Source organism: Lampetra planeri, chromosome 63, assembly GCF_965212315.1.
Source record: "Lampetra planeri chromosome 63, kcLamPlan1.2.h2, whole genome shotgun sequence".
NCBI lineage: Eukaryota > Metazoa > Chordata > Hyperoartia > Petromyzontiformes > Petromyzontidae > Lampetra > Lampetra planeri.
Window position 1 is genome coordinate 3,440,741 of NC_136169.1, and position 18,862 is coordinate 3,459,602.

The 18,862-nt window shown below is 46.4% G+C and overlaps 2 protein-coding genes across 2 annotated transcripts; both read right to left on the reverse strand.

Annotated features, from left to right (window-relative positions):
• Positions 1–919: 919 nt before the first annotated feature.
• LOC144736774 (CUB and zona pellucida-like domain-containing protein 1) lies at positions 920–4,693 on the reverse strand. Its single transcript, XM_078619392.1, has 8 exons — positions 4,595–4,693; positions 3,482–3,553; positions 2,773–2,957; positions 2,575–2,675; positions 1,919–2,221; positions 1,731–1,827; positions 1,295–1,466; positions 920–1,077 (listed from the first exon to the last, which is right to left on the reverse strand). Exons 1-8 carry the CDS (start codon positions 4,665–4,667, stop codon positions 974–976), a joined length of 1,107 nt encoding a protein of 368 aa, XP_078475518.1. The 5' UTR covers positions 4,668–4,693; the 3' UTR covers positions 920–973.
• Positions 4,694–11,527: 6,834 nt separating this feature from the next.
• Positions 11,528–18,649, reverse strand: LOC144736777 (uncharacterized). Its single transcript, XM_078619394.1, has 3 exons — positions 18,246–18,649; positions 15,882–16,843; positions 11,528–13,001 (listed from the first exon to the last, which is right to left on the reverse strand). The coding sequence occupies exons 1-3, from the start codon at positions 18,249–18,251 to the stop codon at positions 12,515–12,517; spliced, it is 1,455 nt and encodes a 484-aa protein (XP_078475520.1). The 5' UTR covers positions 18,252–18,649; the 3' UTR covers positions 11,528–12,514.
• Positions 18,650–18,862: the final 213 nt, after the last annotated feature.

Genomic DNA, 18,862 nt, shown 5'->3' on the forward strand with positions numbered 1-18,862 from the left:
CAGTCCCTGTGAAAATGTGAAGCAATGGGGCCCTAAACACGTTCCTTCGGAGTGGGCAGGTAGGAACTTGGTTGGACAGTGCATTCGTGCGATCCGTGTCATGCAGCGAAAGCAGCGTGTCACGTGGTGCCGAGCCATCCCAAAGTGCTCCATGAAATACAATTTGAGGGCGTGGCTATGCACGACAAACAATCACTGGTGGGCAGTGTGGAACTGTTGTTTCTACTTTTATTATGCCTCTACATGGCCCACAACACCTCGCACATGCTTGCGCACCCAATACGATGGGAGAGTTTGAGGCCTAATTCTAGGCTTCAGGCCGCTGTGAGTTAATTTAAATGTATCAATTAAAAACTCAGGGAAGGAGTTAATTTTTAATTTAAATGTTTGAATTAACTCAGGGAATTATAAGGGAATGTTACACTTGAAACCAGGAAAGCCTCACCGAGTCGAAAGGTTTTTGTAGGGTCCTGCCAAGTGTTGCTACACCTAAATGGACATCATCTATTGTAGGCTGGTTCACTTTGTTCCTACCAGTATCATCATAGATATCCTCAGACGAAACACCACAGCCAAGTAGCAAGGTTTGGTCCTGTGTACAGCACGGTTGAAGTAAATCTACCACATTCAGAGAACGGTGTCACCAGCAATTGCAACTATAAAAATAAGGCATAGCCTGCTCTGTCAAGGTCTTGCTAATTTGCACTACGTCACATCATGCGAGATGGCACTGGTCCGATGCTGGGCCTCAAACCGGAATATTTGTAGCTACAAGCAGCACCACCATGAAGGTCACCAAGATGTAGAAAAATGTAATCTTTCAAATCCCATGTTTATGTCAGCCAGTGTCCCAAGTGGAAAGCATGCAAGGCGACCAGGTGAAGACGTTTCATAAAATAAGCATCATTAAAGTCATAAACCAGTTTGAATCCATGCTTTATTTCCCATCACGTGCACACGTTAAACATCTGCATCACTTCTTAGCCAGCATCTTCTTTGAAGCAAAGCCCAAGGCCACAAGGACGATGGAAGCAATCGCTGCAATGGCCACAACACCAGGGTAGTCCAGGACCTCCGCTGCAAATTGGAAAAGGCAACTGGGTAAGGCGACGTATAGAAACATGTCTGCAACTAGACATTTGTATACGTTTAACATGAAAATTGGTTTCCAAATATAGAACCCTGTAAGACCCATTTTAGCCTGTGGTAAGAGTTCCAAAATACGGATTTAACAGTATAGACCCTAAAGTAAATTAGGAAACCGTATTCAACTGGTAAAACGTAAATAACGCACAGCGGGATAGGGCGGCATCCTCGCTGTAGACAAAGGGTCCTCTGGTGAAGATGTAGACCGGGGTATCCACGGTTTCCAAGCTGCTCCTCCTTTTCCTGGCCAGACATCCTTGATGGCAGCGAGAGGCAGTCAAAGAAGCCTTGCAAGCTATCAATGCAGCGTGGATGTACACCTGCAGGAGTGAAAGGGGGGTTTACAATAAAACACCACGTGCAATTTAAGGGGATGTGAACGCCCCAGGAGACACCCAACAGAATCATTAGCAAGCAATGTTTTACCAGTGGGATCGTTGGGCCAGTCAAAGTTGATAAAATGAGGAAAACCCATTGCAGAACAGAAGTTCTAAATTAGACAAATGAGGCAGAGTTGTAAATTTTCCCCAGGCCAAGGCTCGAAGTTCATGATAGCTTTTACCATGGTGGGACATTGAGCTCACGTATTTTTTATCTTGAGCAGTGAAGGCGAAGGCTGGGAAGGTGAAGCGGCGGGCAGTGGCGGTGATGGTGACGTTCACAGTGCTGTCACGCAGACACCTACAGAAAAGCAGGCCACAGATTAGGCAAGAAATAGAGGCTCAAGGACACTTCAGCCAGTGTCAAGCGCGAGAATAGAAAAACGACGCACCCTTCTTTCACGAGATAATATTTCAGCGGATCAAGGGGGCTAATGGTGGGAGTTGCGTAGAGGTCGACGGTGAACAGGGAAAGGTCGAGGCCGGTCTTGAGGGACAACTGGAGATAGAGGGTTTGACGCAGCTGCACCACTAGGGGGTAGTCGGTGGGCAGGTATGGCGCCAGGAACGTTGAGCTTTTGTAGAAATCCATCTTCAGTTCCAGTTCGGCATAGACGGTCTGGTTGAGCACAACCTTGGTGCTGTTGGGCTGGAGTGCTAAAGACGACAAGAGCTCCGTCCTCGGAATCTTGCAGCTATTATAAAAATGAAGGGGATAATGCAAAGAAAAGCGCATCAGTGTCTCGGTCTGAACAAATTAAATCCTATCATTACAATAGCAGAGTTTAGTTCAAATTACGGTGCATGAAGCCATGCTCCTCAAAAATGGGTCACGTAAACAAGTAGCAATCATGTTTTTCAGTTCGGCAGTCAGTTGTGAAACTGATGATAAAATGTAGCTTTTGGATAAGATCTTTCATTTGAAGGCATGCCAATAACCAGGAAATTAACGGAAGGGGTCGTTACGACAGGCTTGGTCACGCCATTGCAAGAATGACGTTTAGGTAACTGAGAATCTACGTGTCAAGCATGGGTTTTGGTCACATACATTGCATTGACCATGATGTACACGAAGTCGTAGGTGATGATGCCGAACGTGGTACTGGGCAGAGAAATCGTTTGAGAGAAGACGAGGTCTGTGCTTGTTTCCTGTGGGGGGAAGATACAAGGCCGATTAGAATCGGTTGGAAAAAAAAAGCAGGCTTTCAAGGTAAAGCACTTTATATAAAAAGTTAATATTGGAGACCTCAAAGACGGTGCCACATTCTCCGAGCGAGATGTTGAACGTGATGTACGGCCCAGATTCTGTCAATCTGCATGCAGGAGTTGCAGAGTTCATGACGAGATCAGACGCGCCATAGCCCAGCAGAACGCTTTTCGCGATCTTAGCAGACATCCTCTCCTTGAAGCACTCCACCTCGTAGGTGACACCTGTAAAGACGTTCAATGAGACCCACGGACATTAGGTCATGTAATTTAGCGCCACACATGGATATACAAAGTGTGAAATGATGGCACACGCGCATGGAAGAGCCCAATACACTTGCAAAATGAGAAACCCCACAAACAATGGTGCAGGTCAGAATTAATTTAACGAAATGCATGTTGACCACATTTTTCCCTTTGAGATGGTGCTTTTCACTGCAAAGCTTGTACAGTGAAATTATAAATAGTGAATAAAAATGAAAGCCTTCTCTACATGGCACAAACGCATGTTCTGCACACTTTCTAGAACTGTTGGATTGCAAGGTAACAAATATAAAAGCCCACAAATGTTAATGCCTACTTGAACCAACTGCACATCACGCAATTTCGTTACCCCCCCCCCAGCACCAAGCCTACAAATCTGCAATACGCTAGTTACCAACCACCAGTCCAGACACGAGGTACAAAGCATAGAAATCGAGATAGTCCTAGGTAGCAGTACCGTGTCACATGCAAAGCATTGCTTATACCTGCAGGGATCGTAGATGGGGGCAATTCCTCATCATCGATAGCCCTCAAGCCACGGTTGGCAGCTCTATGTCCTTCAAGAAGAAGATCAACAGCACAACAGGAGCATTAAATGTCAAGTAAAAAACCCACACATGTACAAATCTTGCGCTCTCGTGGACCAGCGTTTTCCCCCATTCAGTTCCGAAGCCCTCAGTCATGAAGCTTGCTTGATCAGCTTTCAGCAGACTCGTCGTGGTAACCGAGATACACGCTTATTAGGACGTTATATCTTACTGGCTTCATAGAAAATCCAGAGGTGAAAGGGTTGCATGCATGGAGGCGTTGATGAACGGCAAGCGAACGAGAAACAAGTTCTCTATCATTAAGCACGAGAGAATACAATTGGTATTGGAGCAAACATTTTAACAAATTAAACCAAAACCCTGCCCCATGGCGGTGTTTTCGGTAGACAACTCTGATATTTGCACGACAAAAATCTGTGTGAAAAACAGGGTTCGAATTTTAAAATGATAACTCCTCCCCTTTCAGTCTACACCAATCCAAACAGAACAAGAATTCTGGATGCAAAAATACGGCTCAATTTTTTGTTAAAAAGATATAGTAAATGTGTAAAATAAAAACACCAAGTAGTGTGTAGTAAACGTACTGCACACCACGATGAGAGCACGTGGATGAACAGACCGGGAAGTGAACACACAACCTTTGACCAGCAATGGGCTGCATGGGAGACGAGATTGTGCGCTTGTGCGTCCGCAGCAGCACATTACTTAATGCCTACGCGAATGTTGCAGTCGAATTCACGATGGCCAACATTTGAGTTCACCCAATTGGGATTACACGCAACAACCACTGTTCATTATAACTTGCCAGGCAAAGTCTGCGAAAGGGAATTGATGCTTAGGCGAGGTTTTGAGTAAGCAGTAATAAAGAATGCAACAGTTCAATAAGTCAAAGCAATTCAATCTTGCACTGCATCTGTTAGACAGTTTCTGAAATCAATGTTTCACTGTCCAGCGTACAAGTTGCCAGTATAGTTTTATTCAATGACGTATTTGCAACTATCTCTTCACAAGTTAAAGAACGTGCAGTGAGTGCCGTGCGAGAAACCTCACCTACGAAGCCCGGATCCGCAGACACAATACCAACTGCGCAGAGCGCCACAACCCAGCAAACCAGCGACTCCATCTTGATACACAGGCGAGAGACACGGCAATGGGGGCGCTCTTTCGGCCATTTATAGTCGCGAAGCGTTCTCTCTGATTGGTCGCAGTGGCACGCTGTTCAATTAACTTTCGAGCCTCTCATTGATGCTTTGTGTTTCGATTGCTTTGCACTTGAGTTTGGTTTGCACGCATTGCCCCTCAATTAATGAGCATAGAGTCCGCTGTCTTCTGGTAAATGAGAACATGTTGCTATCTTGTGGTAATTAAAAGATTTGATTATATTACAACAATAAGAAGTGTAGAATCACTTGTGTGACGTTAATAGAATGTGCTGAAATGGTATGCATCAATCAAGGACCACACTCTACACGAATGAAAAACTTCATATAAAAAGTATTAATGTGATCAATGAGCTAATAAAATCTCGCAAATGTATGCAATCTCGCAAGTTAAACACGGCTGAGTGTTTGTGTAGTGACTGACTTGGAGACGTAACTTCTTGGAGGCAAATCTTTAAATTAAACACCGAGTACACTTTACACAATACACACCTTACACTGTTACACACTTTCTGTCTCTTTCTTATACGCAACTCTACGCTGGTTATAGCTTCAAATTATAGCTTCCCGCATTCGTGGGTTTTCTTTGGTTACTCTGGCATCGTCCCATGTGCCTTAAGAATGGAAGTGGCGAAACGAAAGCAAAACCCTCCTGAAATTCCGTCTTGAGACTCATCTATGCTTCCTTTGTGAAATATTTAGCATTACAACTTGTGTATTGTTGCTATTTTTAATGCATAATACAATCGTCGTTATCAACGGTCAATCCACAATTGGATGAAAGCCTCGCCAAAACGCTGTCACCTCTCATGATCCTGTGGTGGAACGATCTGCCGAGCGCCTGCAAATGAACTGATTTCCTTGCTCCATCTCCCCGCTTGGATGCCTCTTTGTTATTGTTCTAATGCCCCCCAGCATATCATGTATTTGTACTTTTGGGGCCGTCCATAAATGACGTCTTGCACCTGGGGGGGGGGGGGTGTCAGACATTTGTGACGATGTGTGACGAGGGGGGGGGGTTGAGAAATGTGACGTCACATCAAAATTCGCAACTTTAAATAAATATAGACAACACGTTCTACTTAATTAAATATGTGACTTTACCGAAAGAACCAAAGAGTATGGATCCCTACAGTCACGAAAACTTCAAATCTAGGTTAATTAAATAGACTTTGTAATAAATGTTTTCTCCTACAACATCAGAGTGCAGCGCCACATTAAATACCCACTACAATGACAATAGTTGAAAGCGATTTGAAGCATGTTTTATTTGGGAGGGGGGCAGAGGTTTGTGACGTCATATTTGAGGGGGGGTTTGACTTTTTGTGACGTCGTGTGACGAAGGGGGGGGGGGGGAGTCAAAAATCGTCCAAAATCGCGTCACGTCATTTATGGACGGCCCCTTTGTTGTAACATTCTTACCCACCCATACTGGACATCCGTGTGAAAAGAGCCGTATAGCTCTTCGGATTCCTCCAGTATAAGTAAATATTCTGACATAAGTAACTCCCTGCAGGAGAAATTTAACGATACCCAATTATCTACATGCCACCAACGTATTTTACACAATTACTGGTGACTCCCTTTCCTAAAGAGCATATATCTGCATGTGGTCAATGTGTGAACGTTGATGAACCAATTTGATAGTGAAAGGGATTAGCTCATTACACCCACAAGTGTATTCTCTTCAACCATATGATTTTATGAGAATAGGTTTTTCCCTTTTTTATGGCAAACCTTTTACAAGGAATCATGTCTGCATTAACCACAATACTTGTGGTCAGAATGCAAACAAAAAACATACTCTGATAATAAATGCATTGTCGTTGAAACTGATTGGTCCACACCAGAGACAGCTTTCTTTTGAGCCTCGTCTGAAAACGGTGTTAGACCAGAAGACGCCAAAAAGGGGTTGTCAAGTATTGTCAAGTATAGCTTTACAAAAAGCACTCAAATCGTTTCTGGAATGTCCCGTTATTTCATTTACATTTAGAATGCAAACTTCATATTTTATCCCGAGCATGTCTTAGCAGCCTTCTCTAAAAATTTGAAAATTTCTGGCAGTTCATTTTAATTTGATATGCGACATTGACTATCGTCGAATCTGTATGCTCAACCATTTTCTCCACCAATATGCAAGCCGCTGATTCTCTAAACCCACCTTTGTTAAAAATATATATACCTAAGGCCTTTGCTTAAAATTGGCAAAATAATGTCACCTTGCATCTTAATTTGCCCATTTATAATTAGTGTGACAGTTTAAGTTTTGTGAAACGTATTTTACCATGTTTAATTCCGTGACATAGGTCTCTTAGAGCTTGGATGAATGCATACATTTTTTGTCATATTTACTTGTGCTCCACAAAGCTTTAGCACATTGGCAATGGATCAAAACTTAGAGCACCTGATAAGATGTAGGATCAGATAGTGTCACTATTGATCAGATGATCACTTAAAATAATGCTATTTGAGTGCAGACACCTCTGAATAGCTAGACTGTCCATTAAGCTCAAGCCGATTGCATTTTATGTTCACCATCTCAACGTAGATTTCCAGGGTTCTCTGTACAAAAATATTGAGGGACGTCCCAGTCGAAAAATGAATTTGATACAGCCCTGATATTCGCCTTCCATGGCAAAATTATTTTTGCTGGACAGATGTTCGCTTCCAATCACCACCTTAAAGTGGTGTTCATTTTATCAATGTCGTATTATGCAATTCCTCGCTGGTCTGATTCTGGGCCTACAACCACAAGAAATGCAACCACAAGCAACACTGCCATGAATGTTAAGAGCTTGATATTGGTGTGTATATTATTTTTAAAAAATGTATATTAAGAATGATAATGCCTATTTTTAAATCCTTTATATTAAGTGCACTTGCTTGCTTGCTTGCGTGCTTGCGTGCTTGCTTGCTTGCTTAGGACCGTGCAAATTTTTCGGTCGTTTTTTAACCCACTTCCCGTGATCTAATCGAGCTGACATTTTGCACACAGACTCGTTGTGCGTGACAATTAATTTTTGTGAAAAAAAAATTCCCAAATTTTACACTGTTTAGGGAATTTTTTTTAAATATTTAATTACCAATTGCTTAATGGTGGCAGACAATCATCTGACCCATAGGTGGCAGCCATCTCAAGCCAGAGGACGAGAGGACTCTAGCCGCCCCGATGCCACGCATATAAAGGATTTATAGTGAAAAACTTTGTTTTTTTACGGGTTAATTTTTTAGTGTCATCGTCTTTTGGACATAAACGTGAAAAGCAAAGGGCAAACTAATTAGCATTGGAATGAGGAGTTGAACAACAGGCTTGGGCTGATAACGAGTGACCCAGGCTGTGAAACTCCTCCTTTGAGAAAACAAAGGCCAAAGTGGGCATCACTGCTGATTCAGCTGCCCCTCACACAAAGGAGATTAGGCATTTGGACAGTTAAAGTTGGAAACGTTTTAAATTCACAATCACCAGTATAGGATATTCAAACTTCATGGTATTAGACGTTAATTTGATGATAGGATGTACTCTTATATGACAATGCAGCTCAGGAAAAAAGGGTTTTAATATGACTTATTTTGCATATTCTTATTAACAATTATTCTTACGCCATAAGGTCTGGGTTGCGCTGGAAAACTTAATGAATCGTTGGACCTAAGGATCATTCAGGACTGAAAAAGGTATTTTAGATATCATGGTTCTCAATTCTACGCGACCAACGTAATGTATTTAAAGGGTATGACCAAAGCCTTGCCCGACCGCCTTTGTCTCCCCAGTAGCTATCATTGTGTAATAACAGCCATAGAGGGTTCACGTGGGGATTGGCTTGCCGGTCCTGCTTTGTAGCCAATAAGGGATGAGCCAGGGAGCATGGCCTCGGCGTGATCGCGGCGTGTCAGCAGGGGTGATTGGCCTGCCCAATCGGGGCCTCAGCTAATGGGGAGCCGGATCAGAGGCGTGGTCCCGGGATTGACTGGGAACTATCGGGAACGGTGAACGCTGTCTATAGATGATTGGCTGGGGGGTACCACGTGACGAAGGGATTAAGAGAGAGGGAGAGAGGACAGTCGGGAGCAGACTTGGGGACGACAAGAGCAGGAGTCACGCGCGTACGGGGCTCTGGGTGCCACGTGCGCGGTGTGGACTTGGCGAGAAGTCTGCCCTCTCTCCGTTGTCTGCCAGCAACGGGGAGTGTGTGTAAAGTGTAACTGTGGAAGTTGAAAATAAAAAGGACTGATTCCGGAAGCCGTCTCAAGGAGGTTTGCACACCGCGACAGATATTCATACTTAGGCTGAGTCGAACTAATGGGGGGGAGGGGGGGGAGAATCATAGCCAAGGCAGACAAACACCACTGTATCGAGTGAGTGGACTCGAACTCGGCAAACCGGGCTCAATAGGAGAAGGGATGAATCAGTAAACAAACACCCCAGGGAGAGGAAAGCCATTTAAAACACACGGCCACAGACACACACACGTGGCAGTCTCGTCGAGGAATATGTGACAACGCTTTTGCCGTTGGAGCACCATCATTATGGAACAACTTCGTTATCGCCCTTAACATCATGCCTATGACGTAGGAGATTGTTGCTCGATACAACTGCGTTTGCAAATCGTGATTTGTAACGTTCATCCTCACCAATGTATCGATAGCTACACATTAATGTGCAGTTTTATTGCGGGACTGTGTGTTGTCTTGGTGTGGTCTGGGACTGTTTTTGCTGTCGTTTTTTGTGTCTTGCCCAAGCTTAGGAATTGATGCACTTATCTACTCTTGATCTGAAGTTTTCGTGACTGCAGGAATCCATACTCCTTGGTTCTTTCGGTAAAGCCACGTAGGTATAAAATAAAATAAAATACCTACGTGACTTTACCGAAAGAACCAAAGAGTATGTACTTATACAATGTGCATGTATATACTTTATCTATTGTAAGTATTGCTAGTGGCGTGCTTACCTTTCGAAAACGATTCTATTGTTTGTTGATGTAACTTTCTGACCTGCCCCTACTTTACATCTGTAAAAGAAGGAGCTTTAGAGCTCATCGGATTTCTCCAGGATAGAAATTCTGATACATAGCGCAATGAGCGCGGGCAGCTGTGAGTAGTGACGTCTCTGACCGCGGCTCATAAAATCAGCGAAGGGGCAGCAGCTGCTGTTGCTGGAGCCACAGAAGTCGCTCTCAGACGAGGGCGCTGCTGCTGTGTCTGTGTCTCTGCACTGCAGCTGTAGCTGCTGCTGTGTCTGTGTCTCTGCACTGCGGCTGTAGCTGCTGCTGTGTCCGTGTCTCTGTACTGCGGCTGTAGCTGCTGCTGTGTCTGTGTCTCTGCACTGCGGCTGTAGCTGCTGCTGTGTCCGTGTCTCTGCACTGCGGCTGTAGCTGCTGCTGTGTCTGTGTCTCTGTACTGCGGCTGTAGCTGCTGCTGTGTCCGTGTCTCTGCACTGCAGCTGTAGCTGCTGCTGTGTCAGTATCTCTGCACTGCAGCTGTAGCTGCTGCTGTGTCCGTGTCTCTGCACTGCAGCTGTAGCTGCTGCTGTGTCTGTGTCTCTGCACTGCGGCTGTAGCTGCTGCTGTGTCAGTGTCTCTGCACTGCAGCTGTAGCTGCTGCTGTGTCTGTGTCTCTGTACTGCGGCTGTAGCTGCTGCTGTGTCAGTGTCTCTGTACTGCAGCTGTAGCTGCTGCTGTGTCAGTGTCTCTGTATTGCAGCTGTAGCTGCTGCTGTGTCTGTGTCTCTGTATTGCAGCTGTAGCTGCTGCTGTGTCTGTGTCTCTGCACTGCGGCTGTAGCTGCTGCTGAGTCCATGTTTCTGTACTGCAGCTGTAGCTGCTGCTGTGTCAGTGTCTCTGTACTGCAGCTGTAGCTGCTGCTGTGTCCGTGTCTCTGTACTGCAGCTGTAGCTGCTGCTGTGTCCGTGTCTCTGTACTGCAGCTGTAGCTGCTGCTGTGTCTGTGTCTCTGCACTGCAGCTGTAGCTGCTGCTGTGTCCGTGTCTCTGCACTGCGGCTGTAGCTGCTGCTGTGTCCGTGTCTCTGTACTGCAGCTGTAGCTGCTGCTGTGTCCGTGTCTCTGTACTGCAGCTGTAGCTGCTGCTGTGTCTGTGTCTCTGCACTGCGGCTGTAGCTGCTGCTGTGTCCGTGTCTCTGTACTGCAGCTGTAGCTGCTGCTGTGTCTGTGTCTCTGTACTGCGGCTGTAGCTGCTGCTGTGTCCGTGTCTCTGCACTGCGGCTGTAGCTGCTGCTGTGTCTGTGTCTCTGCACTGCAGCTGTAGCTGCTGCTGTGTCCGTGTCTCTGCACTGCGGCTGTAGCTGCTGCTGCGTCTGTCTCTGTACTGCAGCTGTCTCCTGATGACGATTGCTTGTGTTGCGATCGACACGTCGTAGTTTTTTTTTATATTTTCTTGCGCTTAACTCGCACGTTCATTATGTTCGTTTTTGTTGTTGTATTAGATACTTTTTTTTAAATATTTAGTCAACTACTTTTTTTCAAACTGTCTAAAAAAATAACGTAGACTTATTATTATTGTTGTAATAGCCCACTTACACAATCACCATTTTTTTCCGACTGACACAAAATGGTTCCTTTTGTTCAGCTTCCTTACCCGTGGCATTTGCTCAACGATGTCCCAAGCGGGCAGGTAACAACGCCAGCTTCTACTCGAATTCGCGAGGAGATGTTCTTTTCGGGGCAATTTGCAGAGATGCAAATCTATGCGGTGCCTTCTGGCATTTTTTGAGCAACTCTTGACATCATTTCTTTTTGTACCTTATAACGCGCGGCTTTGCGAATGTGTTCTGTTTTTTTTAAACTTGCAGTTCTCAAGATGTGGAGGCACTAAACTTGTAGTACATTTTATTGCTCGTCATACCGTAATGTTAACATCAATAAAAACGTTTCCGTAAAACACAACACACACCACCAAAATAAGGACCACGCGCACTGGCGAGGGTGACGTCCGGTGACACCAGTGGTTCTTAGCCTGGGGATGCGAGACGCGGCCAGATTTCTTTTTAGAAGGTAAATCATCGAAAAGACAAATTAAGCACAGGCACATAAGTACAACGACTACTTTGTTTCATCAAACCCTGCGAATTTATTAATATTCTAAAACAATGTCTACGATTGAACACCAAAAGGGTGCAAGGCTGAAGTAAAGGTTTAGAACCACTTGCTAAGAGCACGTGATGGCCTCATGATCCCGACCATTCTACACACGGTTGGGGGAGGCTGCTTTGTAATTGACTAATTCATACTAATTCATGGTGACCTTATCCATTTGTGTTGGGGGTTTCGGATAAAAAATACGTAGGGGTCATTATTTAAGATGATTTTTAAAAATGTTTCTTTCACGCTTTTCTTCTGGGACCCACCCCTATGCCTCCCGCGCCCCATAATGCCGAAATGTGTTAGGTGCGAGGCCTGGCTCTGTATTGAACGGCCTCGCGAGATGCTCTTCCGAGCGTTTGGTTGATGTAAGAGCGGTGCACAAGTTATAAATACCACCAAAGTTGGTCCCAATCTCAGTTAAAACTTTCACTCGAGTTGCCGATCCTACAGAACGCAAAATAAATGTTGGCCCATCCCACAAGTAAAGCGTCAGTCCGAGCGCACAACGTGTTGGAAAAGGCTGCGGCATCAGGAACTACGGATGTGTCGATTGAAGTGAGAGGAAACAAATGGTCAGTCCCACGCTGGAATGTTAAGTGTACACATGGCGGCTCCACAAACTGGAAAGTTCAGTTGCCTATACATACAAACGGGAAGAGGAATGTATAGTCGTATTTGTGCAAGTCTGATCCACGTGTAATCTGATGCACCTTGATGTCAAGGGAGACGCAAGAGACCAGCAGCACTCAGGGCTGCGTCTACGTTGGACACGAGGCTAGCGTTATAGCGCCAGAGTCTAGTATCATAGCTCAGCTGCTCCTTGCTCATCTCCGGCCGCATCGCGTTACGGAAGTGGAACATTCTCGCAGCATTCGTTGGCACGATCTGCTGCCCACGCAGCGAGCGCAGCACGCTGTGCACGGACACGCGCACCACGCGCCTCGCCTCCAACATCATCTTGGTGCTGTCGGGCGTGACCGGCTCGTGCAGCACGTGCGTCAGGATGTCGTGGCCCGGGACGCCGCGCCAGCGAGCGGAATAAGTCGCGTGCAAGGTGGCGTTGCGCGCGGAGTGAGGGAACACGTAGTTTCTGAAGTGGAAGACGCTCACACGGTAGCGAGACGTCAGCGTCTTCATGAGCCCTGCCCAGTCCTCGTGCTGCAGTGGGACGATTACCTCGTCGATGTCGGTCATCGCCAAGTACCTGCCGGGGGCCCAGGCAATCAAAAGTCATAAATAAAAGAGCGAAAAGCCATGATGTGGTGTTTGAAGGAGAGAAGGGGGTGCAATCTACAGCCCAGTCCGTTTTGATCGTTGAGAGCCACTTTATTATCGACAGATTAGATGGGTTAGGCCACGTCATGAGCCGACAAAGTTCATCATCAATGCCGACGTGTTAAACCAATTTCATGTGATTATAGCTAAGACCCTCCACCACCCGACGGTCACATTGTCACGTACAGGAGTTTAATGAGCCAATATAAAGTATAAAATAGTTTGTTTCGGTTAGATCGCGTAAATATCGCGTATTTATGGGATCTAGCAAAAATAAAACCTGTATTATGGATGATATTGGTCGCGAACGCCTAAGTGTTAAACCAGTTTTACGTGATTATAGTTTCAGCTCACCAGAGATCGGAGATCAAATGTACACACATTAAATTGACAAATGGATGCAACGTTTCATTTGAAGCTACGTCAAGCATGAACAGTAGCAATCTCATGTTAGTCAGAATTAGATCATGACTTGGCCTACCCGCCCCAAAATAAATATTAGAAAGTATAATATTGACGATTTAAGTTACAGCCCATTGGCTATTACTGGTGGATGAAGGCCTCTTCGCTGCTTGGCAATTATGGGGTAAAGTAAGTGTTTGATCAACATGGCTGACTGCTGATGATCCCTAAATGACGTCACGCACCAAAGGGGGGGGCTCAGACGTTTGTGACGATGTGTGACGGGGGGGGGGGGGTGTTGAGAAATGTGACGTCACGTAAAAATGCGCAACTTTTTAATAAATATAGAATTGTTATATCAACAATAATTGTTATAACAACACTCCTACAACATTAGAGTGCAGCGCCACATTAAATACGCACTATGACAATAGTTTAAGGCGATTTGAAGCATGTTTTATTTTCAAAATGGAAATATGGTTTTGGGGAGGGGGCATAGCTTTGTGACGTCATATTTGAGGGGGGGGTCTGACTTTTTGTGACGCCGTGTGACGATGGGGGGGGGGGGGGTAAAAAATCGTCCAAAATCGCGTGACGTCATTTATGGACGGCCCCCGAGACGGGACCCTCGATAATCGCGGGGGTTACATTCTTGCAAAGTGCCGCAAAAGCCAAAATCACGAAATTAAATGCTTAAACTTTATCAAAACAATGGCGTTAGGTATACAGCAACCCAAAATAGACACGGCGATTTAAATAGGTACGGTACTGTATTGCAAATAACTAGAGATATTCATAGACAATAAATTCTAGGATAAATACAGAATAATACTGTTCTTACCGATGATCCAAATCGGGTGTGTGTTTGTTTGGCCACGAGTGGAGAGCGTGGTCAACGAGCTGCGCTACGAACCCGGCGACCCGAGTTCGATTCCCGCTCACGGCCAACACCAGTGACGATTATCTGAACCTGGGCCTCCCCTAGGTCGACTCAGCCTCAAATGAGTCCCTGGTGCGATGTGTAAATATCGCCACTGGGGAGACAAAGGTCGTGGTGCGAGCCACCCACCCCCGCGTGTGCCACAGTGCCGACCTTCATAAGTGCTGCACGCTAACAGCACTTTCCCCAACAGTCGGTTAAGGCTATATGGCGGACCTTTGTCTTTGTCCGCGAGATGCTTGCACGGCAAAGGTCGATGTGCCACCAACAGTCTCGCCCGCCCCACAACACAGTACTTGTCCGTGTACATTAAACCCGCGAAATGCCAAAGCTATCCCTCGCTATAGCTAAATTGGTGTACAAAAGATGACAAAATTCGCAATTTGGAGGCCTTCAATCCACTGCCGGATGAAAGCCCCCCCATGCCACTTGCTTATGGGAGTTGTTTGACCATAATTTCGACGTGTTTATCTTTGAAAAAATAACAATAGGTTTACCTATATCATTAGACCCACTTTGCCAGTACCAAAATATCATAATAGGGTTTTTCCCCTTTTTTCTGGCAACAAAACTGAAGCCTTTTTACAAGGATTTTGACTGCAAGTATTGTGATTAATGCAGGTATGAATCCTCGTAAAAAGGTTTCAGTTTTGTTGCCAGAAAAAAGGGGAAAACCCCTATTATTAGGTTTACCTATGTTAATCTTTGCCAACTGGTGAATGACATGAGTCATTAAGGATATATTCAGATTTCACTCCTCACCGATGGATTCTAACTGGGGCAGTAGGGATCATGGCACAGTACGCCAACAGCTGCGCCACCACTCAAACCCTCCACATTGCAGCTCAGCCCATACGTAGCCATCTCATCGATCCGTACAGTAAACCCAGTTGCCCACGTTAACCAGTCATTCACTTTGTCGCACAGCGCAGTGACGTGACATCGCTCGCTCAGAGCATAGACAGAGCAGAGAGTGTCACATCAGAGAGTGTCACATCAGATAGGGTCACATCAGAGCGTGTCACGTCAGATACCATACCTGTCAATCCATAAGGTTTACCCGTTTTCTTGTACAGGGAAATTGAGTTTTCAGGTCCATACGGCGTACAGCCGTTGTCTATTTTTAGAATGTATCTCTTGTGATGGGACTTTGTAGGATGAACGTTGCGATTTACAAGGGCACGGGTGACCAATAATGTCTGAATTGGTCTGTAATAAGGTAGGGCACTCATAAGGGATTGACGGGCATTTATTAGTGTAGTGTAATGATGAGTGCACTAGTGGTCGGTGTAATAGTGATGATTGTCTATGTGTTTGTGTTTCTCCCTTGTGATGGGACACTTTGTAGGATGAACGTTGAGATTTACAAGGGCACGGAGTGACCAATAATGTCTGAATAGGTCTGTAATAAGGTAGGGCACTCATAAGGGGTTTACACGTATGCGATACAATTCTCAAAGCCGGTACCTGGTGTCGTCCATGCGTCGGTATAGGCAGTCATTGAGTGCAGCCGTTTGGCCGTGGTAATGCACGTCGCCCGGATCCACATTCGGCTGCCAGCCACTGGAGGGCTGCAGGTGGATCCCGATGAGCCACGGCACCACCTCAACAATGCCGGCGGCCTGGTAGTGCGCCAGCAAGCGGGCAAGCATGGGCCCACAGCCGCTGTTGTAGACGGTGACAATGCTGGCACCCAGGAGTCGGTAGAGCTCCACGGCCTGAGCAAACTGCAGGACGTTGTCGTATCCACCGAACAGCGTCGAGATGCAGACGCCAAACTCGTGAGTGAAATTCCTCGCCTGGCCCAACGGTCCCCGTGCACCGCGGTAGAATGGGGTGAAGGAGGGCCGGGGCGTTGCTGGCTCGGAGGAGGAGGAGGAATTGGGCCCTAGCGTACTGATGGAAATGGGCACGGGGCTCTCGGCGGGCACCAGGGTGACCCCTTGGGGAGTTGAACAGGCGTTGACATTGGGTGGGGTGCACAGGACGTCAGCCGTGGCCCAGGGGAAGTTGAAGTGGAGCCTGTGCACCTCCACACGCGCTGGCGAATGCACGAACGGCTCGCCATTTGCGCCGCCGCAGCAGAAGAGGCAGCAGAGCGCGGGCAGACCCTCCCGCTTGACGATGGTGAGAAGACGCGCCTGGGCAGGGCCCTCGCGCTCATCCCAGGAAGCGGACACGAGCAGCGCTGGAGCTCCGGTCACAGGCGTGAGAAGCACAGCCGGGGGCCCGCAGGGAGAGCTCAGCTGTGGCTCAAAGTTGGTCCGGTTAAGGGGCTGCTCAAGATTCCCATCACTCTGTCTGCTGGAGCCTGGGGGGGCCATGCCAAACAGGGTCCAGGGGATGTCGGTGATGGCAGCGGCGAACAGCAGCGAGCCCACGAGCAGGAGTGCCGCGAAGTGCCGGAACTTCATCACGATGGACTGCTCCTACATGAGAGCATCCATGGATCATTATTATTATTTCACTTGTTGAACCAGGAAGCATCACTAGATCTCGAACCTTTGATTGAACGCGGGTCCTGCCAAGTTTTTGTAGTAAAGGATACAATTGGTACGTGTAATCCCAATGTACTAATTTGCATGTATTTTGTTCAACATTAGGATACATTGCACAACGCGTGTAGAGGACATTTAATTATCATGCATTAACTCTTGTAAGGCCAACATGACTAGTTTTAATGATCACAATAAGGCACACATACTTGTGCACGCAGTTCCAGCTCTAGGCTAGGAGCAACGTAATGTCGTCATTCAATTTCCTTCACAATTTCCATCCAGCAATACAATTCACTTCGTTAATTCACAGCGTATTTCTGAACATGAAACCGTCCATCTTAGACTCACACTTCTACTTCCTCTGCACAGCATCGCACCCTGACCACACGAAATGGGCAATATCATTGTCACATGTTGTCTGCCTTCATTCCTTGCACAGTATTAATGGGGGATTCAAATGACAAAGCCAATGAAACGAAGAGGATATTCAGTGCTCACAAATACCACGAACAGGTAGTAGACAGTGCCTGCCAATGTGCCTCCTCGGTCAACCGTAAAAAAAATGATGCAACCAGTTAACCGATAGGATACAGGACAGGGTGCAGTTGTCCTAACAACAACAACAAGCACCATTTGCCACTAAGTGGCGGTGATGTCACCACGGCGCTTGTGCCAAGCTAGGTGCACTTTGAGGCCACGTGAAGTGTCGAAGGCTCGCTGGCAGGTCACGGCAAAGACCCAGCACTTCAGCAGGAAGCACAAACATCAGGGACCTGCTCGTATACGGCTCAATGCCAAACGCCAGCAATAACAAACCACAATTCGTTTTTTTTCGATGTAAAGCTTTCGTGACTGCAGGGATTCATATTGGTTCTTTCGGTAAAGTCACGTAGAAGGGAAATAAAAAAATAAAAAAATAAAACATCATAAAATAATTCTCACGACGTTTCGGCCACAACGCAAGCAGCCGTCCTCAGGTGAAGAACAGGTTGTTGGTGATGTCGTATAAAATGTGTCGTAAGCCCTCATCCACCCGACACAGCCAATGGATAAAAGTGCCGCATGAATTAAATCCGCCAAAATGTATTGCTGCTTCAGCATAACCCGTGTGTTGTTGGGGGGAGGAAGCGCACATCATTTAAAATGGTTACGGAAGTTTCGCCGTAGATTTCACCCATCTCCCTCGGGTTGTGCGGAGTTTGTGTGTGTTCTTCATTTCCTCCCCTTGTTTTGAATTTGTGCTCGATCGCACCTTGCCAGCCTGTGTGTGTGTCCATCACGAGGCGAGGAGTATGAACAGGTGAGGTGAGCGAGCGAGCCTGTGGACTCATACCTGCATGCAGCCTCGGTGAGTTCACAGTCCGTTCCTCCGATGAGCACGGTTAGCCACGTACGTCGCGAAAGAATCCGAATCTTGTTTTATCCCGGATAAATCAAGAATACGCTACGACGCTTTTTGTCACAGACGCCCAGTAGGGGCTGGTAAGAAAGTTCCAACAAATTTTTTTTAAACTATATGAGTGCAAAGTATAGGAAAGGTAAGCAAATCAATAAAATAAATGGAAAGTAAAATAAATGGAAACTAGACTACTTTTATATTGCCAGGTAAAATTCCACTGAGCTAAAGAGCTATTTTTCAGAAACGATGCGTGAATGTATCTCAGCCAAATGCACGCTCCTCGCTCCCCGACGCGAGACTGAGAATCCAGGACATCACCACCTCGCAATGTGCCTGGGCCCGTTGCCTCTACCCATCCCCCCTCCACACCGCAATTCTCCCCCACCTGCACTTCAGGAAACCCTGTCCAAGACCCCCCCCCCTCTCGCCCCCACCCCCTCCCACCCATCCCCTCCCCCTCTCAGTATAGTAGTGTATAGTGTAGTATACTAGTACAGCAACACCGGTGTGTTGGAGAGCCAAGCCACAACATTTACAATCTGAGTACGACG

Bases quoted from the DNA above. Each gene is read 5' to 3' on its own strand.
- LOC144736774 (XM_078619392.1), bottom strand. From the start codon at position 4,667: ATGGAGTCGCTGGTTTGCTGGGTTGTGGCGCTCTGCGCAGTTGGTATT. The intron at 2,676-2,772 runs GTCTCCAATATT...TTCCCCCCACAG, and splicing joins AATGTGGCACCGTCTTTGAG to GAAACAAGCACAGACCTCGT. The intron at 2,222-2,574 runs GTATGTGACCAA...TTTTTATAATAG, and splicing joins TACATCATGGTCAATGCAAT to CTGCAAGATTCCGAGGACGG.
- LOC144736777 (XM_078619394.1), bottom strand. The intron at 13,002-15,881 runs GTACCGGCTTTG...GGCCCCCGGCAG, and splicing joins CGACGCATGGACGACACCAG to GTACTTGGCGATGACCGACA.